The 22301-nt window shown below is 43.9% G+C and overlaps 1 protein-coding gene across 1 annotated transcript in view; it reads left to right on the top strand.

The window, feature by feature from the left end:
• Positions 1 to 829: 829 nt before the first annotated feature.
• LOC114658738 (cytochrome P450 2J4-like) overlaps positions 830 to 22301 on the top strand; it is a 64157-nt gene continuing 42685 nt past the window's right edge. Inside the window, exon 1 of the mRNA XM_028810786.2 lies at positions 830 to 1213. Within this exon, the coding sequence (XP_028666619.1) occupies positions 1007 to 1213 (207 nt within the window). The 5' untranslated portion in view covers positions 830 to 1006. The remainder of the gene's footprint in view (positions 1214 to 22301) is intronic.

Raw genomic sequence — 22301 nt, 5'->3', positions numbered from 1 at the left:
TGGTTGTGAGCCTTGTAATGGATTGGCATCCTAGGCAGCCGACTGTAGGTGTGAGCCATGTGATGGACTGGCACCCTGGAAAGGCAAGTGTGGGGGTCAGCCCTGTAGTGAACTGGCATCCTGGACCTGTGATCGTGAGTCCCGTATTGGACTGGCATCCTTGGCAGACACGTGTGAGTGTGAGCCCTGTAATGGATTGGCACCCTGGGAAGGTAAATGTGGTTGTGAGCTTTGTAATGGATTGGCAGCCGACTGTAGGTGTGAGCCATGTGATGGACTGGCACCCTGGGCAGGCGAGTGTGAGCCCTGTATTGGACTGGCATCCCGTGCATAAATGTGTGAGTGTGAGCCCTGTAAGGATTGGCAGCCTTGGCAGGCAAATATGGGGTTAGCTGTGTAAGGAACTGGCATCCTAGGCAGGCAAGTGTGAGCCCTGTAAAGGACTGGCACACTGGGCAGATCTGATTTTGTATTTGGATTACGCAAATTTGAGAATGAGCATTGATTGATTGATTTTGAAGGTCTGGATATTAAGGTCATTGCCTCGTTATGTTTATAATGCCCACAAAAGAAGCAGGACAAAGAAGAATTAGATCTCAGTTCTCCTGCGTGAGAGGCGAGTTCAGAAAATGGATGGATGGGTTTATTTAATACGGCATGGAAAGACAAGAATCCACCCTGATGACGATAAACTGGCGATTTAAGCTTGAACCGTGAAAGAAACGGAATGTTCAAGTTGAAACAAAACCAACATGTTCGCCCCGGAGGTGGGGCCGACCTGACGAGGGATTAGGGATGTCGTCTTGGCGACTGAGAGCTCCTGAAGTGCCCACGCCCTCTTTCTGTGCTCATCTACGAGACTCCTTTCTCCCAGGTGGAGTTCTGCACCCTGCTGCCAGTCGCTGATCGCGTTGCTCCTGTAAGGTGTGTTGGCGTTCAGCTGCCAAGGCGCTCGCCTGTGAATCTGCCCCAAGTGCGCACAGCGCGCGACAAACTCCGAGTCGCAATGTCGCTTACGCATCTGCTGCCCGCTCCGCTGTGGGAGCGCCTGGAGTTGCAGTATCTTTTGGTGTTCATCGCCGTCTTCCTCTTGGTCACCGATTATGTCAAGAACAGATCTCCGAAGAACTTTCCACCGAGTCCACCGGGACTGCCCTTCGTTGGGAATGTCTTTCACTTGGACCCTAAACAGCCGCATATTAACATGAAAAAGGTGAGTGTCGCTTGCTTCGTCTTTTAAGTGCCAGAACAGATTATATTAATCTCTTATATAGTGCCTTAAAGTGTTGAGGTTACCACAACGTCATATTGTTCCGACTATTCGCGTTATTTTGCACAGATGACAAGAAGTCTGGACGTCTCTGAGGACGGCGACATCCTCAACGCACGCCTAATTATACAAACGCATACATGTCTGGATATTTTAATAAAGTGACACCTTATGGTGTAGCAGGGGACCAGAACTGAGGGAACTTTCTGTACAAACCGTCATAAGCCATCAGCACACAGTTAGAAACTAGCTTGGAAAAGGATAAGGACAAGCACGACATACTCTTAAAAATGCTGGTGATAACTGCGGGGCTGTGTGGTTCGTCGTGTAAGGATCCTTGCAAGACAAATCATCATTTCATTCTGGGAAAGCTTCTTTGATTAAGAAGTTGGTTCTTTGGGGTTTGAGGACATTCCTAATATGTGGATAAAGCAAAAAATCTTTAATGTATGCTAGGAGACCAGGCAGCATGCGAAGTGTCAAGAAAAGCTCAACTTAGCCCGTTTGTTGTACTCCGTGAGAGTCCTTTTAAAATTAGGAGCCCGTTGTGTTTTTCGCAAATCTGTTATTTTGTATAGCTCTTAATTGAACTATCCATCCATCCATTTTCCAACCCGCTATATCCTAACTACAGGGTCACGGGGGTCTGCTGGAGCCAATCCCAGCCAACACAGGGCGCAAGACAGGAAACAAACCCCCGGCAGGGCGCCAGCCCACCGCAAGGCACACACACACACACCAAGTACACACCAATGTACCTAACCTGCATGTCTTTGGACTGTGGGGGGAAACCGGAGCACCCGGGGAGAACAAGCGAGAAGAAGCGAACCCGGGTCTCCTAACTGCAGGGCAGCAGCGCTACCCACTGCGCCACCTTTCCATTGAACTAACTGGATTTTAAAATTGATTTAATTATACTTTATTAATTTCCATGTCTTCGCATGATGGATCAAAATTAAAAAAAAAAAAAAACATGTTCTTTCAGGAACCTGGCATGGATGGCTCTTTTTCGAAACAAAAATGTTTCTCCTATAGGGACTCGTTCTGAAGAACTATTTGACATCCTTTATTTTTAGGAGTGCACCGCAGAGATAGGAAAACGGATTAAAAAAAAAAGCTACAGCGGGTTTGGGGAAGAAAAAAAACAAACATGAAGTCGACAAGGTGAAGATGCATAGGTGGCACTTAAAAAGTCTTTGGAAATGTTTGAACGAGGAAGGACCGGGCATGGCTACGACGTTCCCTCTTTGTTCGCGCATGCGCTTTTTTGTTAGCCCTTTTCGAAACCCGTCCACTGCTTGAGCCTGTCTTGATCAACCCGCCTCAGAAAGGGTACATTGTAAACCAAAAAAAATAATTAATAAAATTAATTGATGGCACTGATATTGTTTGATAGTTATATAGCAAAAATAAATATTATTATTAATTGGCAATTAAACGCCACTTTGCAATCTAATGAACGACAGGCAGACCCTTTCGCTGGCGGAGTCTGACAGTCGCATATCAACGTCAGCGATTGCTGCGAAGATACCAACAACAAATGCGACAATGGCAAGGTTGGCACGCTGCCCACTCCGGTCTCGACCAGCTTAGTGAAACTTTGCCAGCAGGTAAACAGGCAAAGCGATTCACACCTCAAGTCCGTGAACCTATAAGGGGCAAACGTTTCCCAGCTTTACGCCTTGAATGGGCCACTCGGTCCATTTGCTGACTCTGTTTATCCAGTTCAGGAATGAGCGACGCCCGTACCGACTAACTGAATTAGAGTAGACAGGACTTAAAGAGCCTGCTCTCGACTAAATGTTTTCTTATGTTCCTAAAATATTCATTTTGGGGGTTCAATTACATCTGAATTGGGTTATAATACTTGCTTGAGGTGAAGCTCTGTGTGCGCAAAGCGATTCACACCTCGAGTCCAAAAGCCACAGAAGCGTTTCAGCTTTACGTTTTATAAGGGGCGCCTCGGGCCATTTGCCGATCCCGTTTATGAGCTACACCCGAACCCGCTAACAGATGGGGTTTGGGCTGCGAATGAAAATTTAAAAAGTTAAAAATACTAGCCATTCAAACGACGAAGGGTTGCCGCAAAGTACAAGACTAAACATCTCGGTTTTACGTTTTCTGGAGTCTCCCCAGTCCGTTACGAACCCATTTATCCAGTTCATTGACGACCAGCCCCCGAACTCGTTTAAGGACACAGTTAAGGGAAAGGATGGGGATAGTAGGTTGAAAATCCAGTGCACGAGCAGGGTCAGGGAGCCTATCCCAGCAGGCATAAAGACAAAAGGCAGGAGTAACACCTGGACAGGACGCCAGTCCATCACCGGGTGAACACACGGACGCTCACACACGCAGGAGGGCCGATTTAGCGTCGTCATTCCACATAACCTGCAAGTCTGTGGGAGAAAACCCAGAGGCAGATACGGGGAGAACATGCAAACACCACATGCTGGAAACACCCCGAGTTTGCAAACCTTGGCCTCCTTATCGCGAGGCAGCAATGCTACCGCTGAGCCACCCTGGTTAAAACTTAGTACAGGCAAAATATCCCGGATGTGTCTTTCACTATGAAGCAGTTAAAGTGAGCGGATGTGCTCTTGTGGGCAAACCCTGAGGAGCGAACACTTAATGAATAACTGATGCGTAGCTTCATGTTGTCCTGTTTTCATTGTTCCCAGAACCAGAGTTAGCGTTCCAAACTAACATTCACAAATTCAATTAATCAGTGCTTGAAGTAGAGTAGAACCAAATTACTGGCTCTACTCTGTTTATTGCAATTTACTAACATTTGGATAAAGGGGTGGGGGTTGGGCAGCATAAGATACAATAACATTTGGTTGAACAGTTGGGGGATTAAGGGGCTGTGAGGGGTGTTGTCCTGCGAAACATCAAGCATACTGGGTACGCTAAGGAATGTTTCTGATACACTAAGTAGAAATTAGGGTGGGCGGTAGGGCACAGCAATTAATTCAATTCAGGGGTTGCCATGACAGGACCCAGTTCTGGACGGAGTGCCAGTCCACCTCAGGAACCCAATCATCCACGCACCCGCACATGGGGGCAGTTAACAGTCAACACTTCACCAAACAGTCAGCTTTTGACACTGTAAAGAAAAAGGGACTCCATTAAAAAGACCCTTCGTCTGTCATTCACAAAATACTCAAAAAGCTGAACTGAAAACAACATCTGTCTCAGAAAAAATTAGCTGTACTACTCATCTAAGACAGGTTGAAATCTAAGTAATGAACAAAGTGTCAACGTTTGCAGCGTACCATGCAATATATATATGTCTCTGTTATGTGCCGTGTAGTATGGGATTTGTGAAAGCAGTGTTAATGTTTGTAATGCGCCACCTGTTGGTTAAACAAATGCAAGGCATTTTACTTGTCCTACTACACTTGATGAACAAGCAGGCCCTTGCCTAATGTTACTGAATTATGTTTCCCTCTTTTGTAAGTCGCTTTGGTTAAAAGCGTCTTCCAAGCAAATAAATGTAAAAAAAAAAAAAAAAAATGTAAATCTGACAAATGCGAGGCTTTTTATTACTAAAGATGTTTGTGGTGTGCCATCTGTTGGAATGACAAATGCAAGGCATTTCACTACTGAAAATGTTTGTGATGTGCCATCTGTTGAAATGACAAATGCAAGGCATTTTATTACTAAAAGTGTTTTTGTGGTGCGTCCTCTGTTGGAATGAAAAATGCAAAGCATTTTATTACTAAATGTGTTTTTGTGGTGCGCCTTCTGTTGGAATGAAAAATGTGATGCGTTATATTACTAAAAATGCTTGTGATGTGCCATCTGTTGGAATGACAAATACAAGGCATTTTATTACAAAAAGTGTTTTTGATGCCCCATCTGTTGGAATAACACATGCAAAGCATTTTATTACAAAAAGTATAGGTGATGCACCATCTGTTAGAATGACAAATTCAAGATATTTTATTACTAAAGGTTTTTTTGTGGTGCGCCTTCTGTTGGAATGAAAAATGTGATGCGTTAAATTACTAAAAATGCTTGTGATGTGCCATCTGTTGGAATGACAAATACAAGGCATTTTATTACAAAAAGTGTTGGTGATGCACCATCTGTTAGAGTGACAAATGCAAGGCATCTTATTATTAAAAATGTTTTTTCGGTGCACCTTCTGTTGGAATGAAAAAGTATTTTTGTGCTGCGCCTTCTGTTGGAATGACAAATGTGATTTATTATATTACTGAAAATGTTTGTGATGTGCCATATGTTGGAATGACAAATGCAAAACATTTTATTACTAAAAGTGTTGGTGATGCACCATCCGTTAGAATGACAAATGCAAGGTATTTTATTACTAAAATTATTTTTGTGGTACTCCTTCTGTTGGAATGACAAATGTGTGATGCATTTTATTACTAAAAATGTTTGTGATGTGCCATATGTGGGAATGACAAATGCAAGGCATTTTATTACAAAAAGTGTTGGTGATGCACCATCCGTTAGAATGACAAATGCAAGGAATTTTATTACTAAAAGTGTTTTTGTGGTGCACCTTCTGTTGGAATGACAAATGTGTGATGCATTTTATTACTAAAAATGTTTGTGATATGCCATCTGTTGGAATGATAATTTCAAGGCATTTCCTTAAAAGAAGTGTTGATGATGCGCCATCTGTTGGAATGATAAATGTGACGCATTATATTACTAAAAATCTGTGTGATGTGCCATCTGTTGGAATGACACACAGACACACTTATCCTTTTAATAAGATTTTGAAATTCTGAGTCTTCGCTCTTTTTGGTCCCTGCATGCTCTTTAAAATCACTGGTTTGGTAATGGCATCGTACTGGGTTGTATAGTTCCTCAGAGAAACCTTGCTTGACAAGGAACCATTTCATTCTCTGAAGGATTCTTTGTATATGAAGTTGGTTTTTTGAGCTTTGGAAAGGTTCCTTAATATGTGGACAAAACAGAAATCCTAGACTAAGAAAATCTGCACTTATTCCTTGTAATTATAATGCGGTGGGAGTGCTTTAAGAATCAGGACCCCATTTCACAAAGCTGTTACCGTCTCGTCTTTATTATTTACTTCATGGTGCCTGTTAGTGATCTAAATCAGTAAAGGTAATTTCTGGAACCTTCCTGTCGGCGGTTCTTTTGGAAACCACTTTGGCACCATTTCTTTGGAGGCCTCGTGACGACTCGTCTTAAATATTGGGTGTGGGTTGTACTTGAGGTGGCCCGGAGGTTTCATGTCCTGCATGTTTGCTTTGGAGTATTTCCACACGTACTGCCAGTGTTTCAAGTCAGCCAGCAACTTCCAGCAGTCCTCACAACATCAGTGCAGTTATTCCTTTAATAGGTGGCTGTCTCTTGGTAATGGAAGCTAGGGGGGCAAACAACCCACCAATGTCCCACCCCCAAGACTTTAAACAAAAGATATTTCGCAAAAGGAAAGTTTTATATTTACAAGCAGGGTCATAACAGGCCGTTTTAAAGTGGGTATGCAGTACTGAGCTGGTAGCAATGTGCCTCAGTCAGCCGGGAACTGGCGACCATCCCCTTTGAAAAAAGAGGGTTATCAACCACAATCAAGAGGTGGGGTCTCGCTTAAAGGTCCGTGCAGTCTAGGGGAGGTTGTCCCCCTTGAAGACAGACGGCTGTACTTTAATTTAGCGTGATCAAGAGACGGAGTACCCCTTGAAGACAGAGTGGTATCACATTGTCTGTCACTAACAGAGGAGAGCAAAGTTAGTAATGGAGCCCTACCACTATGGGCCACCAAGCATTATGTACCCTCTGGGACTCCACCTAATGCCCCCAACTGTTAATTGCTCAAAATCTATCCTTCTGAAAATGTCTTTAGCTGAAGAACCCAAAACACTTGGAGTGCCACCACTTCTGTTGCTTTCCACTTCAAGCACTGGGTACACTCTTCCAAGGACTGGTTCTTAGTTGGCACTTTACTGGGAAGTTTGGTTCCTTCTAGAACCGTTGCTCGACAAAGAACCGTTTCATCCTGGGAAGGTTTCTTTGCATATGAAGTCAGTTCTTGAGGCTTTAAAAATTGTCCAATTATGTATAGAAAATGGAAATCCTTAGGATATGGTAGGCTACCTAGCAGGACACTCACCGATCAAGAACACCTGAACTGAAGAGGTGTGATTATATGCAGCAAGAGTCCATTTCAATCAGGAACCCACTGGTGTTCCACAAATCTGTTATCATCTGTTCATGGTCATTTGGAGAGCCTGTCCATAATCTAAATAAATAAAAGGCTTCTTCCTGCAACCTTCATGTTGATGGTCCTCCAATGGCATCATTCTGGAGTGTAGGAGGTGAGATGGAGGGAGACCAAAATTCATAAACTACAATGTAGATAATAATTCCTCAATAATAATAACAGCAATAATGCTCAAACATGTGTGGCAGAGGAAACACGGACATCACAACATACAATAAAACGATCAACACCAGGCTCTCACTGCTTTGCTAATAATGATTCAGTTCACTATATTAGCATCTCCCAAATGGGCTTCCAGTCAAACTTGCATTGACGCTCCTCAGATATCATCCCCTATCATATCATATCAGATATCATATCGCAGAGCCATCGTCAGTTTTAAATGTGGTGCACTATCCGTACTGTAACGCAAGACCGTGTGGGTAGGTAGAAGTGGTTTTTGTCCTGGTCGCAGAACAGTGGACCAGCTCTACACCATTAGCAGGGTCCTGGAGGGTGCATGGGAGTTCGCCCAACCAGTCTACATGTGTTTTGTGGACTTGGAAAAAGAGTTCGACTATGTCCCTCGGGGAATCCTGTGGGGGGTACTCCGAGAGTATGGGGTACCGGCCCCCCTGATTAGGGCTGTTCAGTCACTGTACGATCGGTGCCAGAGCTTGGTCCGCATTGCCGGCAGTAAGTCGAACCCGTTCCCAGTGAGAGTTGGACTCCGCCAGGGCTGCCCTTTGTCACCGATTCTGTTCATAACTTTTATGGACAGAATTTCTAGGCGCAGCCAGGGCGTTGAGGGGGTCCGGTTTGGTGGACTCAGGATTGAGTCACTGCTTTTTGCAGATGATGTTGTCCTGTTTGCTTCATCAGGCCGTGATCTTCAGCTCTCTCTGGATCGGTTCGCAGCTGAGTGTGAAGCGGCTGAGATGGGAATCAGCACCTCCAAATCCAAGACCATGGTCCTCAGCCGGAAAGGGTGGAGTGCCCTCTCAGGGTTGGTAGCGAGATCCTGCCCCAAGTGGAGGAGTTCAAGTATCTCGGGGTCTTGTTCACGAGTGAGGGAAGAATGGAGCAGGAGATCGACAGGCGGATCGGTGCGGCGTCCACAGTGATGAGGGCTCTGCATCGGTCTGTCGTGGTGAAAAAGGAGCTGAGCCGCAAGGCAAAGCTCTCAATTTACCAGTCGATCTATGTTCCTACCCTCACCTATGGTCATGAGCTATGGGTAGTGACCGAAAGAACGAGATCGCGAATACAAGCGGCTGAAATGAGTTTCCTCTGCAGGGTGTCTGGGCTTCCCCTTAAAGATAGGGTGAGAAGCTCAGTCATCCAGGAGGGGCTCAGAGTAGAGCCGCTGCTCCTCCGCATCGAGAGGAGTCAGGTGAGGTGGCTCGGGCATCTGATCAGGATGCCTTCTGGACGCCTCCCTGGTGAGGTGTTCCAGGCACGTCCAACCGGGAGGAGGCCCCGGGGAAGACCCAGGACACGCTGGAGGGACTATGTCTCCCGGCTGGCCTGGGAACACCTTGGGATTCCCCCGGAAGAGCTAGAAGAAGTGGCCGGGGAGAGGGAAGTCTGGGCATCTCTGCTCAAGCTGCTGCCCCCGCGACCCGACCTCGGATAAGCAGAAGAAGATGGATGGATGGAGATATCATCCCCTGCTCTTCCCCTCACCTCTGACTTGACTCTTCCACTCTTCACGTTTGCTCTGAAGATTTGCATTGATGGGATGGTGATATTGCTTTCTTTGTATACATTGGCAAAGAATTACACATTGTATACACAAGGGGGTGCCACTGAGCCCCTACCCACAGACACAGCAACACCCAATGCAATTCAAATCAAGAATTTCATTCTACAAAAGTGACACAGTGAAGTCCGTGAGTCTCAGGGAGATGCGGGTAACGAGCCTCCCGGTGCCGTGGATATGGTGGTAATAGAAGGCAGTGTACGCTTTGGGGACGCGCATTTACCTGTTTTGCTAGGAGAGGATTATAAGAAAAGAAGAACGAAGGGTTTAATTAAACATACCGTCACGGAGGGCTTTGTGCTGTCACGGGGGGCTCGTTCTGGTTTTTTTTTTCCATTGTGTTCACCTGGGGACAGGCGCACGCAGAGCCATCGTCGGTTTTAAACGTGGCGCACTGTCCGTACTGTAACACAGGACCGTGTGGGTAGGTAGAAGATCAGAGTATTAGGGTTGTGCCGTGAGTGTCAGGATTGTTTTGATGGGAAAGTTTGGGTTTATTGTTGATGTCTTGTGATTTGAGGGTTGTTAATATAATAAAAGTATCGGTCAAGGGTGCTAATATCAGTTTTGATTTTGTTTTTGTTACTGTTGGGATTTGGATAAAGTGATTGTATCCCCCCACAGTATCATTAGGTGGGCTGGTTTTAGGCTTTTTAAGGCTGAATAGACAGGAGGAGGGGTGGAAACAGTCACACACAGCGGCAGCACCCACAGAAGACCCTCTGGGTACCACCTGGGGCTCACAGAGTAAAAAGTGTGGGCATAAAAATTAAACACAAAACTACACATTCTGAAACCCATCTAATCCAGGTGGGCATCAAGTGGCAGCATCAAGCAGAAGGTAGGAATCAGACCAAGTCACTCACAGGACCCTCAAACATTAGCTGATGTCTTGGGCATGGAAGTAAAAAGTCCATGCAGACCCCATGCAGGCAACAACTGGGCTGGCATTTGAATCAAGAATGCTGGAGCAGTGAGGCAGCTGGGCTAACCACCGTGCCAACATGCCACCCCAACACTAAAATAACGTCAAAAGGGGGTGGAGCCCATCCTGGCAGCACTGGGCACAACACAGAAACCAGGAATCTCAGATGGCATACCAGTCCATCCCTGGACCCACTCACTTGCTGCTAGAGAAGTGGTAGTTGAGAGTGTTAAAAAGCTGAGAGCACAGTAGAGAGAGATTGTGTGGCTCAGTGGCTGGCGGGCTCTGGGTATACAGTACGTCAAAAAATGACAACCCCAGTAAGCCAGTGATGACCCCTGTAAGGGAGTCTTATTGGTTTTGCTTAGAAGTTAGGCTGCAACAGAGCCTATATATATATATATATATATATATATATATATATATATATATATATATATATATATATATATATATATATACATATAATTTTTTTTGTCCTTTATATTTTTCATTTTTTATTTTTCTCTTCTTTTTTTCAATGTATATACGATTTCCCCCTGTGAGGGACGGCCGGCGTGTCAGTCTGGCCGGGACATCCCTAAACAGAAAGCAGGAGAAAGAGCAGGCTTTTTAGAGCACTGCATCCCCCGGGACGCTAGGTGGCAGCTCCCCTTTATGGCAACGGTTCCCCGGATTCCCTCAAAGCATCCTGGGACATGGAGTCCGTTTCCTCAGCCCTGATGGGTGCCACCAGGGGAGCTCACAAAGAACCTGGGGAATCCTACTGTTACGACAACCCGGAAGTACTTTGGAGTCACGAGGACGGAAGCATGCAGTACTTCCAGGCTACTTAATAATAATAATTCATTATATTTATATAGCGCTTTTCTCAGTACTCACAGCGCTATCCACACATGGAGGAACCAGAAAGCGAACCCACAATCTTCCACAGTGCTTTCTTTCCACCCGGTCTCGAACCGGGGACCTTTCGCGTGTTAGGTGAATGTGATAACCACTACACTACTTGAAGGATGATGTGGCGTTTGACCCCAGAGAAGGAAGAAGTCCAGGTCATGGACTATTTAAAGGACTGGTCAAAACCCAGCAAGGAGAGCTGGAGTTGGGAGGTTTGGTGACTCAGCTGCTGGGAGTGGAGGATTGTTTATTGTATTGTGATTATTGAAGAATTGTGGAGTGTGTGGTGCTTTGTGCACTGTATTGGAAGAGAACTATTATTAAATTCTTCTTAGTGCTTTTATAAGTGTGTCTTGGACGTCTGTCTGGTGGGTTTAGCGGGGCAACAGCGCCTCTAGCGTCCACACCCCTAAGAGCGATAGAAAAGGATTGTACAGTGCATCCGGAAAGTATTCACAGCGCATCACTTTTTCCACATTTTGTTATGTTACAGCCTTATTCCAAAATGGATTAAATTCATTTTTTTCCTCAGAATTCTGCACACAACACCCCATAATGACAACGTGAAAAAAGTTTACTTGAGGTTATTGAAAATTTATTAAAAATAGAAAAACCAAGAAATCCCATGTCCATAAGTATTCACAGCCTTTGCTCAATACTTTGTTGATGCCCCTTTGCCAGCAATTACAGCCTCAAGTCTTTTTGAATATGATGCCACAAGCTTGGCACACCTATCCTTGGCCAGTTTGGCCCATTCCTCTTTGCAGCACCTCTCAAGCTCCATCAGGTTGGATGGGAAGTGTCGGTGCACAGCCATTTTAAGATCTCTCCAGAGATGTTCAATCAGATTCAAGTCTGGGCTCTGGCTGGGCCACTCAAGGACATTCACAGAGTTGTCCTGAAGCCACTCCTTTGATATCTTGGCTGTGTGCTTAGGGTCGTTGTCCTGCTGAAAGATGAACCGTCACCCCAGTCTGAGGTGAAGAGCACTCTGGAGCAGGTTTTCATCCAGGATGTCTCTGTACATTGCTGCAGTCATCTTTCCCTTTATCCTGACTAGTCTCCCAATTCCTGCCGCTGAAAAACATCCCCACAGCATGATGCTGCCACCACCATGCTTCACTGTAGGGATGGTGCCAGGTTTCCTCCAAATGTGACGCCTGGCATTCACACCAAAGAGTTCAATCTTTGTCTCATCAGACCAGAGAATTTTCTTTCTCAAGGTCTGAGAGTCCTTCAGGTGCCTTTTGGGAAACTCCAGGCGGGCTGCCATGTGCCTTTTACTAAGGGGTGGCTTCCGTCTGGCCACTCTACCATACAGGCCTGATTGGTGGATTGCTGCAGAGATGGTTGTCCTTCTGGAAGGTTCTCCTCTCTCCACAGATGACCTCTGGAGCTCTGACAGAGTGACCATCGGGTTCTTGGTCACCTCCCTGACTAAGACCCTTCTCCCCCGATTGCTCAGTTTAGATGGCCGGCCAGCTCTAGGAAGAGTCCTGGTGGTTTCGAACTTCTTCCACTTACGGATGATGGAGGCCACTGTGCTCATTGGGACCTTCAAAGCAGCAGAAATTTTTCTGTAACCTTCCCCAGATTTGTGCCTCGAGACAATCCTGTCTCAGAGGTCTACAGACAATTCCTTTGACTTCATGCTTGGTTTGTGCTCTGACATGAACTGTCAACTGTGGGACCTTCTATAGACAGGTGTGTGCCTTTCCAAATCATGTCCAATCAACTGAATTTACCACAGGTGGACTCCAATGAAGCTGCAGAAACATCTCAAGGATGATCAGGAGAAACAGGAGGCACCGGAGCTCAATTTGGAGCTTCATGGCAAAGGCTGTGAATACTTATGTACATGTGCTTTCTCAGTTTTTTTATTTTTAATAAATTTGCAAAAACCTCAAGTAAACTTTTTTCATGTTGTCTTTATGGGGTGTTGTGTGTAGAATTCTGAGGAAAAAAATGAATTTAATCCATTTTGAAATAAGGCTGTAAGATAACAAAATGTGGAAAAAGTGATGAAGCTCTGTGAATACTTTCCGGATGCACTGTATGTGATAAACTGCAACTTCTTTAGTTTTAACATCTTGGCATCTTTGTATAGCTTTTCTTTTCTTTTTTTCTTTTTCAATTAGGGTCCCGGTCGGTCCCGACTATAAGCAGCACACCTGCAGTTGCTGGTGTGTTGTGACAGACACCAGTTAACACCATTCACAATTCTTCCTCCTCCAAGAGAGCATTGCCCACTGCCTCCCGACTCTGTCTTGACTTAAGTGAGGCAGCGGGAACTGCTGCCAGTCTCCTGTCCAAGTTGTGTGGCAACCAGAGCCATCATTCTATGGCAGCGCCCTCTGGCGGTCTCCAAAGACCCTGACAGGGCTGCATTTCCAGACTCCCAACTGCCATACCACCCTGCGGGTGTCTTAATTCGGTCCAGGCTTGAGGAACACTGCCACCTGTTGTGTTGGGGAATAAACTGCTCCTGGCAAGCCTGTTCACCCAGTACATCCATTATGGCTTTCTGGCTGGGTATGAATCCTTCTTTTATCCCTGTGAGGATGCCTGTCTTTCTTCCCAGGGATATACAACATAAATGTTTAAAGATAAATATTGTGATTATATTAGGTTGGTCAGTTTATTTCAGGGACATGATATTTATACTTTATGCGATTTATTGTATGATTGTACTGTCACCGCCACTGTAAGTCATCTGTTGAGCTCATGGGTTTAAATACAATGCTACTTTATCGTTAACCACTAAAAAGTCTTTTTTGTTCATTCATGTGACACGGACTGAATCTTTACACAGACACGTGACATCCAAAACACCAAAACAAGCCTGCCAATCCAGTCCCGAGGAATGTGACAGTCTTCCAAGCGTGCACATTGCCGAGTCTTGCATGCAGATGTTGCCATTATCAGATGCCCCCTAGACATCGTTAACCTGTCAAACTGCTGTTTTTCATCGGACCCTTCCACGTGTTGTTCCCACCAGTCCCCGGCTGCTCCCTTGTGTGTGTTTGTGACAGCTCTGTGTACGGATCTGGCAGCGCTGATTCCACTCAAAGCAAATCTGAACACCTGCCATCCTGAGCCGATGAATTCCCAGTCCTCCTGCCCTGTAAACAGTTGAAAGTGAGCCGTCGGTGTGTAACTGGGATTCGTAGTCGTCTATGAGGTCGCATCTGTCTGAGGAATTCATTTTTATGGATTCTGCAAATTTGGGATGGAGTCGTATTAGATCTGAATCAGTGGAAAATTGAATTTGAGAAATCAAACAATCACATATGAGCTTCTATTGTCGTGGTGTGGTCTTAGGTGACCCTATCCAGAGTTCGACTTTTAATTGCATAGGTCATAACAGAATGTCCCAATCCCATCCTCATTGCCAGTTCAATTACTATGGACTCACACCATGAATACTGGCATTGTGGTGAACTGCTGGTGGTCATTCGCAAACCCACAACACTTGGCGCTGGACTAATGGAGCTGTCCTATGAACTCACACTGTAAGGAGACCACTTCTGAGCCAGATGTTGAGGGTTAGCAGCTGACCACCAGCAGTTCACCACGAACTGAGATGTGTCGTGATGTGAGTCCAGGGCAGCTTCACTGATTAATAAGGGTGTAGCGGGTGCCGCATGCTGCTGTTGTCCCGTTGTCAGTTTGCAGCTCCTTAGGGTGCACTTCAAGAAATAGGTTACTGATAATACACCTTTACGGGGGGAGGTCACAACATGGACAGGACGATTGGTGCTGAAGACTTTTAACTGGAAAAGAAGGGGGAGAGAGAGACATCATGCGGTAGAGCAAGGAGAAGCAACACCGAGAATACACCTACTGGAAGAAGTTTTTTTTCCTCTCTCGGCGATACGAGGGAGACGTGTCTCCAAAGACAGACTTTTTTGGTTTTTCCGGGGCAATCGACTCCTTGGGACTGGTAGGACAGAACTGTCTTGTTTGTCGGCTCGGCTGCCAGCGTACTCCATGAGGCTTCCACTTTGCATCTTGCTCAGGAACTGTAAGGGCAGTAAACCGATTTGGGGAAACCGGTTTATCTTAGAGCAGCACGGTGGCGCAGTGGGTAGCGCTGCTGCCTCGCAGTTAGGAGACCTGGGTTCGCTTCCTGGGTCCTCCCTGCGTGGAGTTTGCATGTTCTCCCCGTGTCTCCGGTTTCCTCCCACAGTCCAAAGACATGCAGGTTAGGTGGATCAAGGTTATTATAGTTGACTAAAATCAAAACTGAAACTATAATTAAAAAAACATTTTTGTAAACTGAAATAAAATAATTAACAAAACCGAAATGAAAAACTAAAACTAAACAAAGCTATTAAAGTAACTGGAAAGACTAACTGAAATAAAATAATAATTGACTAAAATGTTTTTAGTTTTCGTTTTTGAATGAATATTCTTGCCATTATTCTTTAACCCTTGTAAGTTTTCTCTAAAACAGAAAGTCATCCACCACGAGCCACCCATATATATTAATCCAGTGAACAGAGGGCGGCTGTTCACACAGCATTTGCGGTGACAGAGCAAGCTGAGTGCGGGTGGATAAAGAAATAAGTGCGTGAGAAATAGAAAATGATTTCCGTCCCGCCTTTCTTTGTGCTTGTTGTATATCAAGATGTAATTCAAATGGCTGAAATCAGAATGTGCTGCTCAAAAAAAAGGTTTAACATATGGACAGAAAAATCACGAGTGAGTAACGTTCCAGTTTATTTCTCAGGTGTCTGCTTTTTGTTGACAGCAATTCACCTGCCACTTCGCACAGGAGAAATCGTTTTTACTTTCTCATATACGAAGCATAGAGAAAGTATAGTAATCATGAAAAAATTCGAACTCGATATTTTAATGAATCTTGACGTTATAGACTAACCAGTGTCCAACAATACTGTTTTTTGGAATTGTGTGTGTGTGCGCACCTGTGTGTGTGTGTAAACATGATAACTCAAAAATGCAACTAGATAGATGGATGAAATTCGGCATGTGGTTGTTACACCACAGTTGTAGATCTGTATTAACTTTTGGGCCAACTCCATCACCCGGAAGTGGTACTTTACCTGAACATGTACTCGATTTGTTTTTTTTTTTATTTATATAGCTGCAGAGTCTGATTTATTCAACTTTACTTTTATAATAATTGTTCAATATATTATTAATTTGATTTGTTGTTGATAGCTTCTTGATGTACATAATATAAAAATATAATCATTGTCTTGCGGTTTACTCTTCAAATATCCATCCCTATATCTGAGTATACAAGAAAGTCGAGGGGAGAGCGCTGTCGGTTTTTGAAAATAAAAAGCACTGATCAAGAGACTGACGGTCATCATATAAGATCAGCATATTGTTGCTGACTAATCACTTTTGCTTTAAAAGTGCATCATTTAACAACGAAGCGATACAAACAAAGGTAGAGAGTCTGACAAGTGATGTAAAAATAAACATACTAATGGGTTTTTGTATTTATTCCATATTTATTTCTTTTTTAGTTCATATTCACAACTCAAAATACCTGATATTGTGAAAGTAATCCATTAGCAGAATTATATTTTAAAATATTTGTCTCCTTTTTTCGATGTTTTTCTCTCTCTCTCTCAAAACAGATAGTTGAAATATCCAATTCATTTTTGTTCTTAACATCAGCCATATCATACATATTGCAAACCAGGGATTTTTCCTGCCTTGCATCCAAACCTGCTGGGGTGGGTAGATAGATAGATAGATAGATAGATAGATAGATAGATAGATAGATAGATAGATAGATAGATAGATAGATAGATAGATAGATAGATAGATAGATAGATAGATAGATAGATAGATAGATAGATAGATAGATAGATAGATCTAAAAACTAAACTAAAACTAAAAATACACAATGAAGGAAAACTAAAACTAAACTGAATTCCCAAGTAAGGTCAGAAAAAATATAGAAATAAAAACTAATATTAAAAAGCAAAACTATAATAACCTTGAGGTGGATTGGCAATTCTAAATTGGCCCTAGTGTGTGCTTGGTGTGTGGGTGTGTTTGTGTGTGTCCTGCGGTGGGTTGGCACCCTGCCCGGGATTGGTTCCTGCCTTGTGCCCTGTGTTGGCTGGGTTTATCTTAGGCGAGAACATCTGGCCCCCCTAATCTGTGGAAGGTTGTTTTTGATTCTTGTTTGTTATTTCTGTCTACATGTAAATCTATATATATATATATATATATATATATATATAGACGGCCAGGAACCCTGCCCCGGTAGAGTGGCACTTCTTTTCCATGGGTACCTGGCCGGTCCTTGATCCTTGGGGGACAGCACTTCCGGGACACCAGAAAGTGCTGACAGACCAGGAATGGTTTATGCCCAGGGTGCAAGGGCAGCACTTCCGCCACACAGGGGAGTACTGCTGGAAGTCCATCATCAGGCACCTGGAGCACATCCGGGACGAGATAAAAGGGGCCGCCTCACTCCAATCAACGAGTCGGAGTCGGGTGGAAGAAGGACAGAGCTTGAGGGACAGGAGTGGAGGCGGCCAAAGGAGCCAAGGAATGTGAACTGTAAATAGTTATTTGTAAATAATTGCAGTAAATAAACATGTGTGTGTTGGACACTGCGTTGTCGTGTCTGTCTGTGGCCGGGCTATGTTTTACAATATATATATATAAAAGCCTAACACCACTGACTCACTCATCACGAAATCTCCCGAACCATGAAGACTTGGGACTTGTAATTTGGAATGAAGGTTACCCTTGGCCCAAAGGTGCTCGCTAAAAGACAGTTTTAAAAATTTCATGGTCCAAGCATCTTGCCTGAAGAAGGGGCCTGAGTTGCCTCGAAAGCTTGCATATTGTAATCTTTTTAGTTAGCCAATAAAAGGGGTCATTTTGCTTGACTTTTCTCTATATCCATGGTCCAAACATGAAATTTCTTATAGTTTTTTAGACACATTCACTCTTCTTCTTTTTCTTTCGGCTGCTCCTGTTAGGGGTCGCCACAGCGGATCATCTTCTTCCATATCTTCTTGTCCTCTACATCTTGTTCTGTTACCCATCACCTGCATGTCCTCTCTCACCACATCCATAAACCTTCTCTTAGGCCTTCCTCTTCTCCTCTTACCTGGCAGCTCTATCCTTAACATCCTTCTCCCAATATACTCCGCATCTCTCCTCTGCACATATCCAAACCAACACAATCTCGCCTCTCTGACTTTGTCTCCCAACCGTCCAACCTGAGCTGACCCTCTAATGTCCTCATTTCTAATCCTGTCCATCCTCGTCACACACAATGCAAATCTTAGCATCTTTAACTCTGCCACTTCCAGCTCTGTCACCTGTGCCATCGTCTCCAGCCCATATAACATAGTTGGTCTCACTACCATCCTGTAGACCTTCCCTTTCACTATTGCTGATACCCGTCTGTCACAAATCACTCCTGACACTCTTCTCCACCAACCCCACCCTGCCTGCACTCTCTTCTTCACTTCTCTTCCACACTCCCCATTACTCCGTACTGTTGATCCCAAGTATTTAAACTCATCCACCTTCGCCAATTCTACTCCCCTCATCCTCGCCATTCTACTGACCTCCCTCTCATTCACACACATGTATTCTGTCTTGGTGGCCCTACTGACCTTCATTCCTCTCCTCTCCAGAGCATATCTCCACCTCTCCAGGGTCTCCTCAACCTGCTCCCTACTATCACTACAGATTTATTTCCATCATTCACAAGTACAAAAATACCAAAAACAATGAAAAGGGCCTGAAGCAAAAGTCTGGGTCTCCCAAATGGTCAGTATTTACTGTAGTAAGACCCCCACTCGCGAGTATCACTGCTTGTGAACGCTTTTTGTAGCCGGCTATGAGTCTTTCAGTTCTACTTGGGTCTTTTTTCCCCATTCGTCCTCCAAAAACCTTCTGATTCTTGTGCCGTCTTACATGCCCTGCTCTTTTGAGATCTCTCCACAGATTCTAAGTGATATTTAGGGTTGGGCGTCTATGAGGGCCTTGGATAAACCATCAGTTTGCACCTCTTGAGGTATTCCATTGTAGATCTTGAGGTCTGTTTCAGATTATTCTCTTATCCTCTTTTTAACTTCAACTTTATTTACCGATGGTGTGTTGCTTGCTTCCTGAATTTGCTAGTATTTATTAGAATCCATTCCTCCCTCTACCCATGACATGTTACCCCGTATCTCTGGCTGCAACACAATCCCAAAGCCTGATCGATCCAGTGCCATGCTTAATAATTGAGAATGTGTTCTTTTTCTGCAATTCGACTCACCACGAACCTTTGCACTTTGTGGCCAAAAAGTTCTATTTGGACTTCATCAGTCCACAGGACTTCTTTCCAAGATGCATCAGGCTTGTTTAGATGTTCATTTGCAAACTTCAGGTAATTTGGCAAGGATGCAGGAAAGGTTTTCTTCTGCTGACTCGACTATGAAGGTTGTATTTATTCAGGTGTCACTGCACAGTAGAACAGCGGACCACCACTCCAGGAGTCTGCTATATCTTCATGAAGGTCTTTGGCAGTCAGACCAGGGTTTTATTTTCCTTTCCAGCAGTCCAACGAGCAGTTCTTTCAGAAAGTTTTCTTGGTCTTCCAGTTCTCAAGTTCACCTCCACCATTGCTGTTAACTTCCATTAATTAGTAACATGACAACCTGAGGAAGCAGCAACCTGAAAAAGCTTTGCTATCTTCTTGTCACCTTCTCCTGGTTTGAGCCTCAATTCTTTGATTTTTCAGAGTACGAAGCAGCTGCTGCTTAGGGGAGCCCATGGCTGCTGATTGTTAGGACAAGCTGTGAGGGGTCTAAGAATTTATACAGCTTTGACATTTGCATCACTTAATGATGCCTATGAACAAGCCATAGTCCTGATGAGCTAATGAAGGTCTGACACCACCTTGGGAAAAGTCATCTGAGACCTCAAATATCTCGGGGTGCCCAAACTTTCGCATTGTACAAAGCACAAACAATACACTAATCTATACATATTAATAAAAGGCAAAGCCCTCACTGACTCACTGACTCACTGACTCACTGACTGACTGACTGACTGACTGACTGATTGACTGACTGACTGACTGACTCACTCATCACTAATTCTCGAACTTCCCGTGTAGGTGGAAGGCTGAAATTTGGCAGGCTCATTCCTTACAGCTTACTTACAAAAGTTAGGCAGGTTTCATTTCGAAATTCTACGCGTAATGGTCATAACTGGAACATATTTTTTGTCCATACACTGTAATGGAGGAGGCGGAGTCACGTATCGCGTCATCACGCCTCCTACGTAATCACGTGAACTAAAAACAAGGAAGAGATTTACAGCACGAGTCAAACGCGGGAACGAAGGTAAATGACGTTAATTTTTGACTGTCTTTTAATACTGTGTAAGCATACATATTAACACATGTGCAATTAAACGTGTGCATTTACGGGGTGATTTCTCAGGCTTAAAAGCTCGCCTTTTATCAAACGCGGGAACAAAGGTAACTGACCTTGTTCACTGTCTTTTAATACTGTGTAACCATACATATTAACACATGTGCAATTAAACGTGTGCATTTACGGGGTGATTTCTCAGGCTTAAAAGCTCGCCTTTTACTAAAAAGGTAAATGCAAAACTATTTTCAATCAGTTTATTGAAACGCTCCCGTTAAGGATTGCAATAACATATTCGCGAGATAAAAGAACGAAGTAGGGGGAAATGGAGGAAGAGCCGCAAACAGCGAAGAGCAAAAAATTAATTAAACAATTGAGAAGGGAGCGAGTGAAGCATACAAGCATGTTCATAAGGGAAACAAAGCACCGTGTAAAACGTAAGTTTAAATTAAGTTTATAGAAACGCTCCCGCTGCGGATTGCAATAACATATTCGCGAGATAAAAGTTTAATGAGAAGACACGAGGTATAAACGAACCACACGCCGTGGCGCAACGTTAGGGGCAACAGTTTCAACCATTCTATGATCTGCTTCTCGCAACTGAAAGACGGCACATGGCGGATGTTAGCCGACTTGCTGACCGCAACGTTAGGGGCTTCAACTCTGGCGCTGACGCCACATCTCAGTGCCAACACTTTGCAGACTCTACTTAAAAGACACGCCCTCCTCACTGGACAGTTAAAAAGACCAATCAAACTAACGATGACATCAAGTATTACCCAATCAAAAGTAGGAAAGGAGGCATCTTCATAAAATGCGTGTGGGATGATTTGCATGAGACGCTGCTTTAAAAAAAATGATAAAAAAAATACGGGACAAATCCCGTCCAGTATTGATTCAAAACGGGACGCGCAATTTCATTCTCAAATGCGGCACGATTCCGTATTTTAAAGGACGGGTGGCAACCCTACAGTGCCAGGTAACCACCCATACAATCAGATTGTGATTCAGACTAGGAATGCAATGAATGTAATTACCCCGATCTACATACAAGGCGAAAGTCTTGCAACATTCAAAGATGATGGTTTGGGATAATTAGTACTTATTAAGTACAACATTGAGCATAAAAGAGCTTATGAAGCCTTGAACCGAAAAAAGCAAGACCTCAGAGATCGTAAAAAAAAAAATAGGAGGTAATGTCGTTTTACTCGCTGTAGATTTTAGTCAAACATTACCAGTTATTCCACGAGGGAGACCAGCAGATGAACTCAACGCGTGTTTAAAATCCATGCTTCTCCCACGGTCGGTTATATGTCGCGTGTTCTCGGGTAGGTACACCAAAAAATTTATACATTTAAGCATGTAATGGGCAAAGAAAAAATGACGTATACCCGAAGGCACTGCAGTAGTACTCAATATAACTTTACTTCTTAAATGCTAATGTTTTACTGTTTAATAATTTATATGCTTCTTATATATTGTTCAAATTCTTTTATCAAAATACCAGTGACAGCGCAATGCACGATAACATGGAGTGAATACACCATACGCATCCGCCCACGGCTGCCCTGCTGTGCGCAGATAGGAGTTGATTCTAAAATAAAATAAAATAAACATAAAAAGAGTAATACAATCATCACCCATAAAGCGGATAGTAGACGTGACGTACTTTATGTGTACCACATTTCAAGTCAATAGGTGAAACGGTTTGCGAGCTACAGGTGATTTAAAATCCTGGACAGACACACAAATTGCCACGGTAGCAAATTACAGAAGAAGATTTTACTGTTTAATAATTTATATTTATATGAAATGTGCTTCTTATATATTACTTCATATTCTCATATGATAATGATGTTAATGTTTATATTGAT

This window comes from Erpetoichthys calabaricus, chromosome 10, assembly GCF_900747795.2.
Source record: "Erpetoichthys calabaricus chromosome 10, fErpCal1.3, whole genome shotgun sequence".
Lineage (NCBI taxonomy): Eukaryota > Metazoa > Chordata > Cladistia > Polypteriformes > Polypteridae > Erpetoichthys > Erpetoichthys calabaricus.
The sequence above is the reverse complement of the archived record's forward strand: the minus strand, read 5'-3'. Positions and strand labels throughout refer to the sequence as shown.